This window comes from Bombina bombina, chromosome 3 (assembly GCF_027579735.1).
Source record: "Bombina bombina isolate aBomBom1 chromosome 3, aBomBom1.pri, whole genome shotgun sequence".
In the NCBI taxonomy this organism is placed as follows: domain Eukaryota; kingdom Metazoa; phylum Chordata; class Amphibia; order Anura; family Bombinatoridae; genus Bombina; species Bombina bombina.
Genome location: NC_069501.1, coordinates 493,618,024 through 493,636,209, shown reverse-complemented (window position 1 = coordinate 493,636,209; position 18,186 = coordinate 493,618,024). Strand labels below are relative to the sequence as shown.

The following is an 18,186-nucleotide window of genomic DNA, read 5'->3' as shown; positions in this document are numbered from 1 at the left end:
TGTCCCAAAGAAAAAAAAAATTATTCAGACCAGTTCAGGATCTAAAGATTTTGAATCGATATGTAAGAGTACCAACATTCAAAATGGTGACTATAAGGACTATTCTGCCTTTTGTTCAGCAAGGGCATTATATGTCCACGATAGACTTACAGAATGCATATCTTCATATTCCGATTCATGCGGATCACTATCAGTTCCATAGATTCTCTTTTCTAGACCAGCATTACCAATTTGTTGCTCTTCCTTTTGGCCTAGCGACAGCTCCAAGAATCTTTTCAAAGTTTCTCGGTGCCCTACTCTCTGTAATCAGAGAGCGGGGTATTGCAGTGTTTCCTTATTTGTACGATATCTTGGTACTCGCTCAGTCTTTACGTTCTGCAGAATCTCACACGAATCAACTAGTGTTGTTTCTTCGAAGACATGGTTGGAGGATCATTTTACCAAAAAGTTTGTTGATTCCTCAGACAAGGGTAACCTTTTTAGATTTCCAGATAGATTCAGTGTCCATGACTTTGTCTCTAGTTGCAGCCTGTTGGAACCTTCAGTCTCAGTCATTTCCTTCAGTAGCTATGTGCATGGAAGTCTTAAGTCTCATGAGTGCAGCATCGGACGCAATCCACTTTGCTCATTTTCCTATGAGACCTCTCCAGCTTTGTATGCTGAACCAATGGTGCAGGGATTATACAAGGATATCACAATTAATATCCTTAAATCCCAATGTTCGACTTTCTCTGACTTGGTGGTTAGATCACCATTGTATAATTTTAGGGGCCTCTTTCGTTCGTCCAACCTGGACTGTGATCACGACAGATGCGAGTCTTTCAGGTTGGGGAGCTGTTTGGGGATCTCTGACAGCACAAGGGGTTTGGAAATCTCAAGAGGCGAGATTACCAATCAATATTTTGGAACTCCGTGTGATTCTCAGGGCTCTTCAGTTTTAGCCTCTGTTGAAGAGAGAACCGTTCATTTGTTTTCATATGTCAATCATCAGGGTGGGACTCACAGTCCTCTAGCTATGAAAGAAGTATATTGGATACTTGTTTGGGCGGAATCCAGCCCCTGTCTAATTTCTGCGGTTCATATCCCAGGTATAGACAATTGGGAAGCGGATTATCTCAGCCGTCAGACTTTACATCCGGGAGAATGGTCTCTCCACCCAGATGTGTTTTCTCAAGATGTTCAGATGTGGGGGCTACCAGAAATAGATCTGATGGCATCTCATCTAAACAAAAAACTTCCCAGGTACCTGTCCAGGTCCAGGATCCTCAGGCGTAAGCAGTGGATGCATTGACGCTTCCTTGGTGTTATCAACCTGCTTATATTTTCCCGCCTCTAGTTCTTCTTCCAAGAGTGATTTCCAAAATCATCATGGAGCAATCGTTTGTGCTGCTGGTGGCTCCAGCATTGCCTCCCAGGTTTTGGTATGTGGATCTTGTTTGAATGTCCAGTTGCCAACCTTGGCCACTTCCATTAAGGCCAGACCTTCTATCTCAAGGTCCGTTTTTTCATCAGGATCTCAAATCATTAAATTTGAAGGTATGGAAATTGAACGCTTAGTGCTTAGTCATAGAGGTTTCTCTGACTCAGTGATTAATACTATGTTGCAGGCTCATAAATCTGTTTCTAGAAAGATTTATTATCGAGTTTGGAAGACTTACATTTCATGGTGTTCTTCTCATAAATTCCTAGAATTTTACAGTTTCTTCAGGATGGTTTGGATAATGGTTTGTCATTGTTTTGTGCAGGCTTTGGTTCGTATCAAGCCTGTCATTAAATCAATCTCTCCTCTTTGGAGTCTTAATTTGGTTTTGAAGGCTTTACAGGCTCCTCCATTTGAGCCTATGCATTCTTTGCACATTAAACTACTTTCTTGGAAAGTGTTGTTTCTTTTGGCCATCTCTTCTGCTAGAAGAGTTTCTGAATTATCCGCGCTCTCTTGTGAATCTCCTTTTCTGATTTTTCATCAGGATAAGGCAGTTTTGCGGACTAAATTTAAATTCTTACCTAATTCTTTAGAGAGATCTTTACATTCTTTGGATGTGGTGAGAGCTCTGAAATATGTTGAAGCTACTAAAGATTTCAGGAAGACTTCTAGTCTATTTGTTATCTTTTCTGGTTCCAGGAAAGGTCAGAAGGCTTCTGCCGTTTCTTTGGCCTCGTGGTTAAAACTTTTGATTCATCAAGCCTATTTGGAGTCGGGTCAAGCCCCGCCTCAGAGAATTACAGCTCATTCTAATAGATCAGTTTCCACTTCGTGGGCTTTTAAGAATGAACCTTCAGTTGATCAGATTTGCAAAGCAGTAACTTCTTTGCATACATTTACTAAATTCCACCATTTTGATGTATTTGCTTCTTCAGAAGCAGTTTTTGGTAGAAAAGTTTTTCAGGCAGCTGTTTCAGTTTGATTTTTATGCTTTTGATTTAAGTTTATTCCTCTCATTTATGAGAATGAACTTATATTTTGGGTTGTGGATTAATTTTTCAGCAGAAAATGGCTGTTTTTATTTTTATCCCTCCCTCTCTAGTGACTCTTGAGTGGAAGACTCCACATTTTGGGTATTGCTATCCCATACATCACTAGCTCATGGACTCTTGCCAATTACATGAAAGAAAACATAATTTATGTAAAAACTTACCTGATAAATTCATTTCTTTCATGTTGGCAAGAGTCCATGAGGTTATGATTTTTTTTGTATAAAGCACAATTATTTCCAAATTCCTTTGTTAAAGCTTTTTACGCCTTTCTTTATCACCCCACTTCTTGGCTATCCGTTAAACTGAATTGTGGTTATGGTGAGGGGTGTATTTATAGGCATTTTGAGGTTTGGTAAACTTTGCCCCTCCTGGTAGGATTGTATATCCCATAAGTCACTAGCTCATGCACTCTTGCCAATATGAAAGAAATTAATTTATCAGGTAAGTTCTTACATAAATTATGTTTTTCAGTATGAATTATATTCTGATATAACATTATTTTGAATGCATGAAAACACAGATATGATATACTTCATGGGGCAACACTGGTTTCTCACAGGTCTGAAATGAAAGAAATAATGTTATTTTGACACAGTTAAACATTTTAGATTGATTATATAGCTACTTATTAAATTGTATAGATAATTGGTCCAAACTTCAAATCCTTAAGACATCTATGCTTTCAAGGAAAACATTTCAAATTCACTAATGCAGCCAATCAATACAGCAGATATTTATCCAATATAGTATGTTTCAGATCAATATATATATATATATATATATATATATATATATATATATATATATATATATATATGTTGCTAATATAATCTTATATGAAGATTAAGTCACAGCATCCCCATATGCCTGTAGGTAACTTGAGTTCAGACACCTTATGTGTATTAAAACTCAGCAGGTACCAATTTAACACCTAAGTGTAAACGGTCATTTTCCTCTGTAAAAAAAAACAGATTTTTCTCTGCATATACTCAAGCCTCAAAAGACCCATCTCAGACAGCATGTCTGTTTATCTAAAGGGGTTAGTTATCTGATAACTTTTATTACATAGAGGAAAGAACCTCTGTTAAAATGACATCTTGCGTTTTACAAGTGTCTGTTAACTTACAAACGTCCTGGGATTTAGAGCATATCTTCCACCAAAACACAGAATATTGTCTCCATCACTCCAGGGGTCTGTGCTTTTTTTTTTTTTTTTTTTTTTTTTTTTTTTTTAACCCTTTAGATGTATAAGGTAGAGGGGGGGGGGGTCCTGCTGTAGTTACAGTGAAATCATTTTATATCAGGTAGATATTAGCTTAATGGAATTATTAAATTATGTGACATATGCACAGTTTATCTAATGTCACTCAGCAATACCTTGACAAATCGTGCAGCCCTACTTCAAATATTAACATCTGTTTCTTGAGGGTTTCAAGGTCTTATTTATCCCAGAACTATAAAAGCAAGCCTAAAATTACTTTTTTTTTTTGCAGTAATTATAGGAAGCTCCACTATACAAGCCTAAGTATTGCTGATTTTCAAACTGTTCCCTCTCAGGCATTCCCTTTAGGGGCTAGACATTTGTCAGGAAACATACTTTTACTATATTTTTTTTAATGCATTTTATTCTAACTTTTATTGGGAAGAAAAATGAAACTTTTAGTTTTGAATATGCAATCTTTGTACTCAGAAAACTGCTCCTGTAATCCACAGAATGTCATTGCTGAACATGAGATCCGAAATATTTCCTGTGCTGCTCAGGATCCAGAGGACCTATGCACTTTTGCCTACATTACAAAGGACCTGCAGACCAGCCACCACTACTGCCATGTGTTCAGCACGGCCGATGTGGTGAGACTCAACATTTTTTATTATCATTGTTAATAATTGATCTGTCATATTATCTATTACTTCTGTAGTTTGTTACATTTCAGATTTTACATCTTTTTTTTTTCTTTCTTTTTTTTATTCCTTTAGAATCAGGCCTATGAAATAATCCTCACTTTAGGCCAAGCCTTTGAAGTAGCCTATCAGCTAACGATACAGGCCCAGAAATCTCGTCCCCCTGAAGCTGTTGTTACACGACCTTCCAAACCTGTGCCCAAGCCACGAGGCAGTATACGTAGGCAGACAGTGAGTTACTATCATTATGTAAAATATATGAAATTTGATGTGGGTGCTCATATTGTGAGTTAAAAAAGAAGAGTTCGGTAACCTCACATTGTTAGAAAGTTAAAACACTTTTATTAATAAAAAAAAATTAAAAATGATCAACATGGACGTTTAGAGAAAGGGTGCTCATATTGTGTCATACACAATATAATTCTTCCAATCTACGGCTTTTTTTGCTAAAGATATCTTCTAGAGATGGTCTGTGTTTGTTTAGTTTTTTACTAGTTGTAAAAAAGAACATCCTGCCTTGTAAATTTGCCCTCCTTTTGTTGTTTTCGTTTAAAATCAACAGGTGTTGTGTGTATATATACACATCTACATATATATATAATCTGGAGAGAGAGACAGAGATGGAGAGACAGAGATGGGGGGGGGGGGAGAAATATGGAGGGAGAGATGGAGCAGTGTGGAGTCTCATAATTGTAAAACTCATTTCTTTCTAATTGTAGTGAGAGTTCACAAAATACATTCATAACCTATGGGAAATACTTCACCTAGCCACCAGGAGGAGACAAAGACACCCCAAAAGCATTAAATATTCCACCCACTTTCCCTACCCACCCACTAGTTCTTTGCCTTGTGTCATGGAGGTAGGCAGAGAAAGGTGCTCTGCTAAAGATTCTGATTTTATTGTCTTCAATGGATTGTTTCCTGCAAGAGAGGGCAAGGGAGTTGTTGAAAGCCCCATATAATTCTATTAATAGAGTTTTGATGTATGCTAGCTACTGGCTGTCGCAGGGAAGTTCCCATGTCTCTTCCAGATTGTGTTACAGGTTGCCTCTGACTTGTTGCCTAATAGATGAGGGTGTATAACCAGATTGCCTGCAGATTGGGCTTATCACGGACTCCAGGGACAGTAAGGGGGTTAGTTGCTTCGGTTTTACTGCACTCATTATAGGGCAGTTCTGGCACACATAAGGAATCTCAGTATACTCAGTTGGGCATATTCTAAAGATCGAACAGTGTGTGTTCACTTTTTATTACAATACACTCAGATGTACCCTCTAGTGTGATGGGGCTAGTTGCCTACTAGGGAGGGGAAGCTGTTTGCAGGGGTCTGAGATGTGTTATATGCTTGTCTCTTCATGATTGCACTTGGTTTGATAGGGCTAGTAGTCAAGTCGGCTTTTAGGGTGTCATTTAGAAGTGTTTCAAATTTAATTAGATCCTCCTACAGTTAATCTCTGGAAGCTCCTCTAATGAGACAGAAGGATGGTTATTTCTTCCCCACAGAGGTGTTCACATGTGTATTTGTCGGTGATGGTGGGGTTATTTTTTTTTCTGCCACAGGTCTATCTGGGCAAACGAGATACGGCTTAGAGAGGGCTCCTATACCATTGCTGACAGCGTGCCGCTTTTTTTTCTGCTACGATCAGCAGGGGCTCTCCTTTCTGTAGTCAGTCTACAGGGGACTGCTGTGATACCATACTTGGATGTCATGAGGCTGCCTGCCACAGGTCTATCTGGGCAAACGAGATACGGCTTAGAGAGGGCTCCTATACCATTGCTGACAGCGTGCCGCTTTTTTTTTCTGCTACGATCAGCAGGGGCTCTCCTTTCTGTAGTCAGTCTACAGGGGACTGCTGTGATACCATACTTGGATGTCATGAGGCTGCCTGCCATCTTCTTCAAACCACTCCTCGGCCCTCGGTGGCTCAATGCATGGAGCTGATGGTGGCAGTTTCGGATGCTAAGCCTTTTGCTCGCTTTCATCTGAAACCTCTACAGTTATGTATGCTCAGGCACTGGAATCATTTAGTCCGGTCTCAGGTAATATCTCTGACAAGATATGGGTCGAGATTGACGGACCCTCAAGCAGAATTGGTGGAAGCTTTAGCAGTTCATTGGCAATTCAATCTATTGTATCTTTTTCCTCCAATTGTTCTTCTTCCTCTAGTTTAAGTCAAACAGGAGGGAATTCCGTCCATCCTGGTAGCTCCTGCGTGGTCACGCAGGACTTTGTATGCAGACCTCATGGGAATGTCATCTTCTCCTCCATGGAGACTACCTCAACGTTAGGACCTTCTGGCTCAGGGTCTATTGTTCTATCAAAAGATTCTTTGAGGCTGGCTGCATAAAGATTTAACGCTTCGCCTTGTCTCAGAGATGGTTCTCTGAGGCGGTGATTGATGCTCTGATTCAGGCGAGAAAGACTTTTACCAAACTTATTTACCACAAGCTGTGGAGGGGTTATCTGTCTTGGTTTTAGGTCGTGGGTTCCCTTGGCAAGGTGAAGATTCTGCATATGTTTGTTTCTTCAGGATGGTTTAGGGAAGGGCCTGTCTTCTTAATGGTCAGATTTCTGCTTTTTCTGGTTTGTTGCATAAGAAGTTGGCTTGTTTGCCAGATGTTCAGTCGTTTGTTCAAGCTATTAAAGCCTTAATCTTGTTCTTAGAATTCTTCAACAAGCCCCGTTTGAGCCTATGCTTTTTTTTATATTAAGTTCTTTATTTATTCCTCGGCTCGTAGGGTTTCTGAATTGTCTGCCCTCCAATGTGACCCATGTAAAGGTGCAGAGTAGGACTGTGCGCTAGGCTTATTTACCAAAATCCTCACTAGTCCCAATAACCTTAAAAATGGGATAGATAGAAATGTAAAAAAACAGAAAGTGGGAGCGCTACAATTGACAAAGGTAAAATAAATTTGCCCAAATCCAGAAAATAAAATCAACAACAGTTCACAAATAATCTTATCATAAAACTATATAAAATGAAATTGGATGTCTCCGATATAACAATAATATAAAATAGGGCTTGCAGTCTTCAGCAGTATTCTTAGTGTATTTAATCTTAATTAAATTTAGTGGGGGATATGGTTAACCCCAATGTCCAGATCCGTCTCAAACGGCACCAGAGAGGTGCTGGTACAAAGTCAGGTTACGTGTAGGAATAGACCGGTCTAACACACTTTAGTGGATAATTAAGTGACCACGTAGACCGCAACAATGTGAGTGGTTAGATCTTCAGAGTAGTTTAAGTAGCGAGGTTTGTTCTCCAGCAGCTGAGTATGTGACAGTACCTTATTTTTGTTTGGTAGTCGATCCGGGAGCTTACCCGCCTCTCTCAGCATTTGAGTCTCTTCTGTATGTAACAGGATCACGTATCTTCTACACCCGTCATAGATCTCTGGGGTCTGATATATATAGAACTAGACACCCTGATGAGAGGGAATATACATGCCTCTCGAAATCAAAAAAAACTTTATCCAGAATAGACTATTTTCTCATCTCAGAAAAGCTAATAGATTGTATTCAGGAGACACTTATTGATATAATAACTATATCAGACCACGCCCCCATTTCAATTGCATTAGACCCCAAACAAAAGATGCGGAAATCTAATCAGTTCTTCTTTCCAAAATATCTAGCAAAAAATAGTAAGTTTATAAATTTCTTAAGATCTAAATGGGCTGAATATAAACAGTTCAATAATAGCTCTTTTGACAAAACTCACATATACTGGAACGCCGCAAAAGCCGTATTAAGAGGCGAAATTTTGGCATACCAAATAAAGCAAAATAAAAAAACACACGCACATAAAAAGCAGATAACCAACTGCGTGATCAATAAATATTCCAGATATATCCAGACAAAAACTCCAGATAGCTGGCAACAATATATTCAGGCTAAAAAAGACAGAGACATCTACCTTATGCAAAACGAGATTAGAGAAAATATAAAATCCTGCGCACAGTTTTATAGGTATGGCAACAAGGTGGGTAGCTTTCTAGCAAGAATTGACAAAAATCACAAAACCAAAAGCTTTATAAAAAAAATTAAAAATAAAGATCAGATCTGGACTCAAACAGAAGATATACAAAAGGCCTTTCTTGACTATTTCACGGAGCTTTATTCAGCACAGCATATTGATTATACTATCAAGGATTCATTTTGGGAATCCTTGACAGTCCCAAAACTAGAAAATAACTGTTTAACTAAAATCAATGAACCCATTACAGAAAATGAAATAAGACAAACAATTAAAATGATGGCAAATAATAAAGCGGCAGGGCCGGATGGCCTTCCATCCGAATTTTATAAGATTCTCATAGAGGAAATAACCCCTACATTAAATGCTCTGCTGAATGGGCTCTGGAATGGACAGTTGGAGCCATCAGCTGATTTTAATGAATCCATAATAATAGTCATACCTAAGCCTGGAAAAGATTCACAACTAATTGACTCTTACAGGCCCATCTCACTACTCAACATTGATTATAAAATTCTGACCAGCATTCTAGCTAAAAGGATTCAGGCTTCATTAGATACAATAATTCATCCGGAACAAACAGGCTTTATGAAAGGAAGGTCCTCAAATGTTAATCTAAGGAAAGTTTTCTTAACAATCTCAGACCAGTGGTATAATGATAAATATAATAAAAAAGTTAACAAAGAAGATAGTTCAATAGTATCACTGGATGCAAGTAAAGCTTTTGATTCTGTTACATGGGACCACCTTGTTGCCTCTCTTATAAATTTTGGATATTCAGGCAATAGTCTTAATCTAATTAAGAAACTTTATACTGAGTCTAGGGCAGCGATAATTATCAATGGTAACAAAACACCCTACTTCCCCCTCCTAAGAGGGACAAGACAGGGATGCCCTTTGTCGCCCCTAATTTTTAATATTGCATTGGAACCTTTATTGATGGCTTTGAGAAATAATATACAGGGGATTGAGTTAGGAGGCAAGAGAATACAGTTAGCGGTCTATGCAGATGACCTACTGGTATTTTCTAGAAATTCAAAGATAAATTTTAATAAAATGTGCCAGATTATAAAAAACTATGGCTCTTTTTCAGGATATCATATCAACCAGTCTAAATCTGAAGTATTATGGCTTCAAAAAAAACAAGATTCAGAAACTAAAATATTCAAAGAGGTAACTAAATATATGACATACCTGGGGGTCAAAATATCCAGAGACCCTTCAGAATGGTACGCTTTAAACATTGGTAATGGCATTAGACAATTCTGCGAAACTCTCAAAAGGTGGACTTCATTGCCACTTTCTCTCTCTGGTAAGATAAATTTACTTAAGATGATTGCACTCCCTAGGCTATTGTATCTTTTCCAGAATATTCCTTTCTTAATTAAGAAACAGGAGATTAAAACATCTAATCAGGCAATTAAGGAATACTTATGGACGAATAATAGACCTAGACTGAGCTATCAAAAATTAACACTTAAAAAAGAATATTTGGGCCTGGGTCTTCCTAACTTAATAATATATAACCTGGTGGCAGTGACAAAGATTGCTCTTGATTGGCTCCTAGAGAGTAATCACTTTACTTTGCCAGAGATAGAAAATGGTTTGATAAAACCTCTTTATTTAAAAAATATCCTCCATCTTGAGGTTAAGAACCTTCCACCATATGTTAAAAAAATAGATTTGCTTAGGGATACAATTGTAGCCTGGCACAGAACATGTAAATATTTAGGTATACACCCCTATGCAACACGATACTTAACTATCAAAGGAAACTCAGAATTCAAACAGGGTCACTCATCCAAAATATTTTCAGACTGGCAAGAAAAGGGATTATCCAACATTATTCAACTAACAAAAAATAACCAGGGAATAATTCAAGTTGAAGATTTTGAAACAATTAAAAATAAATATCTCCTCTCTGAGAAACATTATTTCTCATTTTTACAAATTAGGCATTATTGCCTTAAATTAATACAAATACAAGGGAATAACTGGGATCTTGCACCACTAGTTCCGGTAATTAATCTTATCAAAAGTGGTAAATACTCAATATCCCCGCTATATAACCTATTAAATAATATAAACTACAAACAACATATTGAAAGTGGAACTGTAAAATGGAGGGAAGTTCACTTTCCGAATCTTACTACGCAAGTAATACTAAAAAGCGTGGAAAGAGTGGAGGAAGCATCATTAGCTATCCCTATGCGTGAACAGCACGTAAAGTTAATGTGGATGGTATATATCACACCTGAGAAGATTGCTAAATGGGGTGGCACAGGGGAAGGAGCGTTCTGCATTAAATGCAGACAACCAAAGACAAACCTAATCCATAGCTTTTGGCTATGCCCCAAGATACAAGGTTTTTGGGGAAAGATAAATTTCTGGCTGAGCAAAGTTTATCAAATTCAAATACTCTTACAACCAGATCAGATCTTTTTTTTTCACTACAAAAAAGAACACCTACAAAATCGGAAATTTATAACGATGATAATTTTGTTAGCTAGAAATCTTATATTAAAAGGATGGAAACAGGCCAAACCACCTTCCTTTGGGAATCTTGGGGAAATTATTCATCACCAATTTCTCATAGAATTACAAGACACTATATACCACATTGACAACAACATAACACGTTTCTTTAGCAAATGGGAGAAGTGGATTAAATCTAGAGAGATCGAAGAGCAAAAGAAAATAATTGGAAACTTCAAAAATACAATCTATATGGAAAATTGCAGATTGAGAGGAGAATGGCTTTTTGAAATGCCCGATCAGGCCTAGATATCAGAGGGAGGGGGAAGAGAGGAGAGAGAGAAATTTTTTTTTTTTTTTTTTTTTTTTTTTTTTCTTTTTTTTTTTTTTTTTTTTTTCTTTTTTTTTTGTTATTTTATAAGACGTAAATATTTCTATGTGATTTAAGATGTTATAACTTTAAATTGAATATTGTATATACAGATCCCAGGGGGGGAAAAGGCACCAATATAGACAGAAAGACTTTTCTTTTGTGTTGTTTCTGTGGTTGAAAAGGGGAAAGGACAAAGGTTTGTTAGTTTTTTTTTTTTTTCTTATGCTTTCTTTCTTTATGATAATAGAAAGGGGGAAAAAGGAATACCTCTTTATATCTTTATGTTTATTATGCTTTATGGACAGGTATCCTCCCTAAAAGATTTAATTTTCTCTGTTTGAGACCAAGATTGGGTAAATATATACTGCATTATATATTAGTTGAAACATGAAGCAAACAGTATGAAAATGTTATAATATGATTTTGTCAAAACTGGAAAGATTGATTGTTTAAGATTTGTAACTGATGTATAAATCTAATAAACCTTTTTAAAAAAAAAAAAAAAAAAATAAAAAAAAAAAAAAAAAATAGATCTCTGGGGTCAGAGGTTGAACTTGTTCGTCCAGGTAAAGCCATTCTCAAAGGTAGTAGAATTAGGATAATAGGACTATCCACTCTTATTACAAACAGCATGCAGGATGGCAAATAAAAAGATGTCTTTGCTTTCTTTTGGGACTGTGTCTCACAGGTAATAGAGAACTCTGGTTCTCCAATGTGACCCATCTTATGTAGTGTTTCATTGGGAAAAGGATGTACTGAGGAAAAAGTTGTGTGTTTAACTAAGGTTGTCTCAACAATATTAATCAAATTGTGGTTCTGTCTCTTTGTCCCAATCCTCCTTCCTCTAAGGAGAGGCTATAACATAATCTGGACGTGGTTAGAGCCTTGAAATTCAATCTTCATGCTTTTTCCCTATCCTTCTGGCCCAGAAGTTTGATTCACATATAGAAGCGAGCCAGCAGCCTCCATCATGGTTTACAACACATTCTACTCATGCAGTGTCTTCTTCCTGGGCCTTTAAGATTGGGATTCAGTTGAACAGATATGTAAGGCTGCTACTTGGACCTCTACATTCTTTCACAAAATTTTACAGATTTAATGTTTTTGCCTCAGCAGAGGCGTCTTTTGGGAGAAAGGTTCTTCAAGCAGTGGTGCCTAGTACTTAGGACTGCCTTCAATCCACTCCTCGGCTTTCGTGGCCCGATGTAGGGAGGTGGTAGGTCTTATGGTTGCAGCTTTGGATACTATTCAGTCTGCTCATTTTCATCTGAGACCTCTACAGTTATGTATGCTCAGACAGTGAAATGGGTACCATTCTGAACTATCTCAGGTAATATCTCTAGACCTACAGACGAGAAAATATCTCGATTGGTGGCAGGCACAGAATCCAGTTCTTCAGGGTATGTGTTTTCCACTCCCATCCTGAGTGATTATTACAATAAAAAGAGCTTATCTGAGTGGGGTGCTGTGTGGGGTTCTCTGAGGGCTCAGGGAACCTGGCGACAGTAGGAAGTGAGTCTTCCTATCAATATTCTGGAGTTGAGGGCCATCTTAAATGCTTCTGGTGTGGCCTCAACTTCGTTCCGCCCATTATATTCTATTCCAATCAGAAAACATCACAACCGTGGTTATGACAATTATCAGGGCGTAATGTGCAGCTCTCTGGCGATGCAGATGGTGTCCCGCATTCTGCAATGGGCAGAGAGATACCATTGTCAGATATCAGCCATCTACATTCCAGACAGACTCGCCACTCAGGGGAAAGGTCCCTAAATCAGGAAGTATTCTGCAAGATCACCCACTTGTGGGGGTGTCCGGAGATAGATCTGATGGCTTCCCGTCTCAATGCCAAATTATCAAGATAGGGATTGAGTGATCCTGAGGTGGAGCTGGTGGACGCACTGGCGGTCCCCTGGCACTTCAGTCTTGTGTATCTGTTTCCTCGGATTGTTCTACTGCCCCGAGTGATAGCTTGGATCAAACAGTAGGGAATTTCAGTGATTATTCTTGCTCCTGCGTAGGAATTGGTATACAGACCTAGTGAGAATGTCGTCTGCTCCTCTGTTGCGGTTGCCTCTGAGGTCGGACCATCTAGAGCAAGGGACGTTTTTTCTATCAAAACCTATATACTCTGAGGCTGACTGCATGGAGATTGAATGGCTAGTCTTGTCTCAGAGAGGATTCTCTGAGAAGGTGGTCTATACTCTCATTCAGGCACGCAAGCCTGTCACTAGATGTATTTATCATAAAGTCTGGAAGGCTTACCTCTTTTGGTGTGAACACCGTGAAATCTCCTAGCATACAGTGGGGATTCCATGTCTCTTGCAGTTTCTTCAGTATAGTCTGGTGGAAGACCTGTCAGCCAGTTCCCTTAAGGGTCAGATTTCTGCCCATTTAGTTCTGTTTCACAAGAAGTTGGCTCATTTGCCAGATGCTCAGGAGTTTGTTCAGGCTATTGCTAGAATTAGACCTGTTTTCAAAACTGTTGCTCCCTCATGGAGCCTTAACCTTGATCTTAGAGTTCTTTAACTGGCTCCGTTTCAGCCTATGCATTCTATTGATATTAAAGGGACAGTGAACCCAAATTTTTTCTTTCGTGATTCAGATAGAGCATGCAATTTTAAGCAACTTTCTAATTTACTCCTATTATCAAATTTTCTCCGTTCTCTTGCTATCTTTATTTGAAAAAGAAGGCATCTAAGCTTTTTGGGGTTCAGAGCTCTGGACAGCACTTTTTTATTGGTGGATGAATTTATCCACCAATCAGCGAGGACAACCAAGGTTGTTCACCAAATATGATCCGGCATCTAAACTTACATTCTTGCATTTCAAATAAAGATACCAAGAGAATGAAGAAAATTTGATAATAGGAGGAAATTAGAAAGTTGCTTATAATGTCATGCTCTATCTGAATCATGAAAGAAAAAAAATTGGGTTCAGTGTCCCTTTAAGTTGCTCACTTGGAAGGTGATCTTTTTGTTGGCTATTTCCTCTGCTCGCAGAATATCCAAATTATCTGGTTTCCAGTATGACCCACCTTACTTGGTGTTTCATCCTGAATAGGCTGTACTGAGGTCAAAGTTGGGGTTTTTACCTAGGGTTGTTCCCACCAACAATATCAACCAGGAAATTGTTGTTCCGTCTCTTTGTCACCATCTGTCTTCTTCCAAGGAGAGGTTGTTACATAATTTGGATGTGATCAAAACGTTAAAGTTCTACCTTCACGCTACCAAGGACTTTCTTCAGTCATCTTCCTTGTTTGTACTGTTTTCTGCTAAGTGCAAAGGACATAAGGCCTCAGCTGTTACTCTTTCCTTCTGGCTTCGAAGCCTTATTCGCAGGGCTTACACAGAAGTGGGCCAGCAGCCTCCATCCTGAATTACGGCACATTCTACCCGTGTGGTGTCTACTTCTTGGACCTTCAAGAATGAAGCTTCAGTTGAACAGATTTGCAAAGCGGATTCTTGGTCTTTCTTACACACTTTCACATAATTCTACAGATTTGATGATTTTGCCTCGGCAGAGGCATCGTTTGGGAGAATGGTTTTACAAGCGGTGGTGCCTAGTAACTAGTACTGCCTTTCCTACTTCCCTCCCTAACATTCGTGTACTCCACAGGTTTATTAATGTTTTGTGACCTCTCACTGCCATTAGATGGAAAATATAATTTATGCTTACCTGATGATAAATTAATTTCCTTCTTGGCATTGAGAGTACACAAACCCACCCTGAACACGTGTAGTGGTGGCAGTCTTTGCACCTCTGTACCACTTGTGTTTCTCTACTTTTTTTTATCCTCGGCTTGAACTACTGAGAGGGTAGGGGAAGTGGGATGGATACTTCAGTGTTCTGTTTGGGGTGTCTTTGCCTCCTCCTGGTGTCCAGGTGAAGTATTCCCACAGGTTAATAAATGTTTCGTGGACTCACTGCCAAGAAGGAAATTCATTTATCAGGTTAGCATAAATTATATTTTTATGAAACTCCTAAAAGGGAAAAAAATGGGTTTCTTGTCCCTTTAAGGATGTAATACACGTTTAAACATAGGGAAACTAACTTAGAACTATTTTGTGAGTGCAGTCTTTCCAACTTCTGCTACACACGTAGACATTTGTGACATATTGTACATTCCTGAAAAGTACATTAAACTGCTGGGTACAGTGGCATAGTTACTTCTAGCCATTCTAATGTTTTTCTTTTTGCACCTGCAGCTTTCTATAAACCATTCTCTAAGTTTAACCCATTACAGAAGTCAGTTGGTAAAATTCTGAATCTTTATAGTATTTGCTGAAATCTTGTAATGGGCATTTTGTTGCATCCTATGATAGGAACATTGTACTTAATTTCACAGATTAGTGATGCTGGACTTTGCACTTTGGTTTAGCTCTCACCATAGAATTCAGAAGCTTTACACATTTGCAGTTAGTTTTTTTGTTTTTTTAACATAGTTTAAAAGTTACATAACAAAAACATCAGGAATACTATGGAGTAATACTGCCCCCACTTTGTATTGTGCTGTCTAAATTCAAGTGTACCATACACCTTGTCAAGATCATCACTGGTCTGTGAATGCGCACTGCTTCTATAACAGTATGAAAATGCAGAGCTTCACTAACCTGCACTTGTAAAGGGTTAAAATAAGGGACTGCAGTCACAAGAGGAAAAATAATAGCATGGTTAGTAGTAACCATACTGTGGTTGTACCAGCAGTTTAATGTCCCTTTAATATATTTGCTTAGTATTTTTTTCTTATACATGTAATCCGCTTAATGAATTGAATTTTCTAGACTAGGTTCATAGAAAGTAACTTTATGACTGTCAGATTTTCACAATGCTTGCATTCTTTTTACCCCCAACTTAGACGGAGTCATTAGAAGGAGACAATTCTTCTCCATCTCATGGAGGAGTGTCCTGGATTGTGGATCCTAAGCAGGAGTCAAACAGGAGCCAGAGCACTAAGTAAGAGGAAAAAACTAAAAAGCAATGGAATTGAATAGTGACCAAGAAACTAAAAATTGTGTGTGCATTGCATTTAAAATGTATTTTTCTCCCATGTTCATCTTAAAGGGACATAAAACAAGTTGGGATAGAGACAAAATATAATATGTACTTTAATTACTTTAACTGCACATTTATACTGCAGTGGCTCATCATTAACCCTTTCTTTATACATCACTTAATAAAACAACTTATTTTTGTGTTTGCAAGACCAGATATATTCAAACCTCTTTTCTTTCTAATGACACGGTGAGTCCACGGGTCATCATAATTACTGTTGGGGAATATCACTCCTGACCAGCAGGAGGAGGCAAAGAGCACCACAGCAAAGCTGTTAAATACCACTCCCTTACCCACAACCCCCAGTCATTCTCTTTTCTTGTATCAGTTGCAAGGAGGGGTAAAGTTAGGTGTCTGATTCTTCAATCAAGAGTTTATTTTTAAGCAGAGCAGGTTTGCTCTGTTTTCCTGGGGTGTAGCCGTAGTCCATGTCAGTCTCTTCAGTAGAGCAGTGGTGGCTTTTAAGCATTTGGGAACTTGGGGGATATAATCCCCACTAGGCCTCCCGATATGGTTTTTGCTGCCCTTATTTTCATAGGTGTAAGTAGGTTTACTTGGTCTTTTTTTGCTGTTCCATAGGTCTATGTGAGGGATGAAGCCTTTCAAACCTTGTGAGCTGCCCTGCTGCCGGGCAGACTGTGATGGAGGTAAGTGCTATTTTTATTTTTCTGATGGAGGAGCTCAGAATATTTTTTTAGCACTTATGGGGTTAATTTTGGGATTTGAATCCTGCTTATGTGCAGGTTTTTTTATTATGGCAGTACTTATGTTTTCTGTGTGGGGCACTGTGAGGATGGCTCTGTTAGGAGGCTGTTTTAGCTCTCCTTTATTTTGGCTCTGTTAGTGTCACGCTCCTTTCCTTTCCTTGCCCACGATGGGTGGAGTTTTGGTTTGGCGTGAGTGTTGCGCGCTCTTCCTCTCCGTATTTGTTTCTCTGTGGAAGTGAGAGGTTGTTCCGCTGCTGCTCTAGGGCGAAGTTGGATTGGTTTTGTGGAGAGTGAGGTCCGGATCGTTTGGGAGTCTGTGTCTACTCCGGTTGGTAGGAGGCTGGTGTAAGCACCTCAGTTGGGCTTGTTTAGGTGTAGAGGTGTTATATAAGGGCTCAGGGTGGTTTGTTTTTGGGCTCTTATGTTTTAGGTAATGCTATTTAAAGGGACAGTAACGTTTGTTTTTTGGGGCATTTTTTTCTGTCAAATTTATTTTAATTAATTTTTTAATTTGTTTGTTAAGATGGACCAAGAGGACTTGCAAGGAGATACTTGTAATTTATGTCTTGATGCTAATGTGGAGCCACCTATCCCTTTCTGTTCTTCTTGTGTAGAGAGAACCTTACAGTACAGGGATAGGCTTTTTCTAAGGAGAATGTTGTTCAGGAGTCTCCTGTTCAAGTTATACCGCAGCTTTCTCACCAATCATCCCAATCTACTTCCTCACATGCAGTGCCCTGCATTTCATCTCAGATTGTTTTTTCTTTGCAGGATATGGCTACTCACATATCCTCTGCTGTTTCTGATGCTTTGTCTGCTTTTCCTGCATTGCAGGGGAAGCGTAAAAGAAAGTATAAGGTTTCTGATTCTGTTACAGTTATGCCTATTGTTTCTTCCCATAGGTCTGAGGAAAAAGATACTTCAGTAGCGTCTGAGGGTGAAATTTCAGATTCTGATAGTGTGATTCCTTCGGCTGATTCTGAGGTTGTTTCTTTCAGATTTAAGCTGCAGCACCTCAGTTTGTTACTCAGGGAGGTTTTGGCTACCTTGGATAACTCCGATTCGATGGTCATAGTTACTCCTAAGAAGGCTAGTAAACTTAACAAGTTTTTTTATATCCCTTCTGTGGCTGAGGTTTTTCCTGTTCCAGATCGTGTTTCAGAGATTATTACACGAGAATGGGAGAAACCTTCCTATTGCGGATTCTATTAAGGAATCTTGG

At 38.6% G+C, this 18,186-nt stretch overlaps 1 protein-coding gene across 4 annotated transcripts in view; it reads left to right on the top strand.

The window, feature by feature from the left end:
* The window catches only part of ANKS1A (ankyrin repeat and sterile alpha motif domain containing 1A), a 343,365-nt gene that overhangs the window by 296,155 nt on the left and 29,024 nt on the right, over nt 1-18,186 (top strand). For all 4 annotated transcript variants that reach the window (XM_053706844.1, XM_053706843.1, XM_053706842.1 and 1 more), the window contains 3 exons: nt 4,189-4,326; nt 4,453-4,608; nt 16,061-16,158. In XM_053706844.1, the coding sequence (XP_053562819.1) occupies nt 4,189-4,326; nt 4,453-4,608; nt 16,061-16,158 (392 nt within the window). The remainder of the gene's footprint in view (nt 1-4,188; nt 4,327-4,452; nt 4,609-16,060; nt 16,159-18,186) is intronic.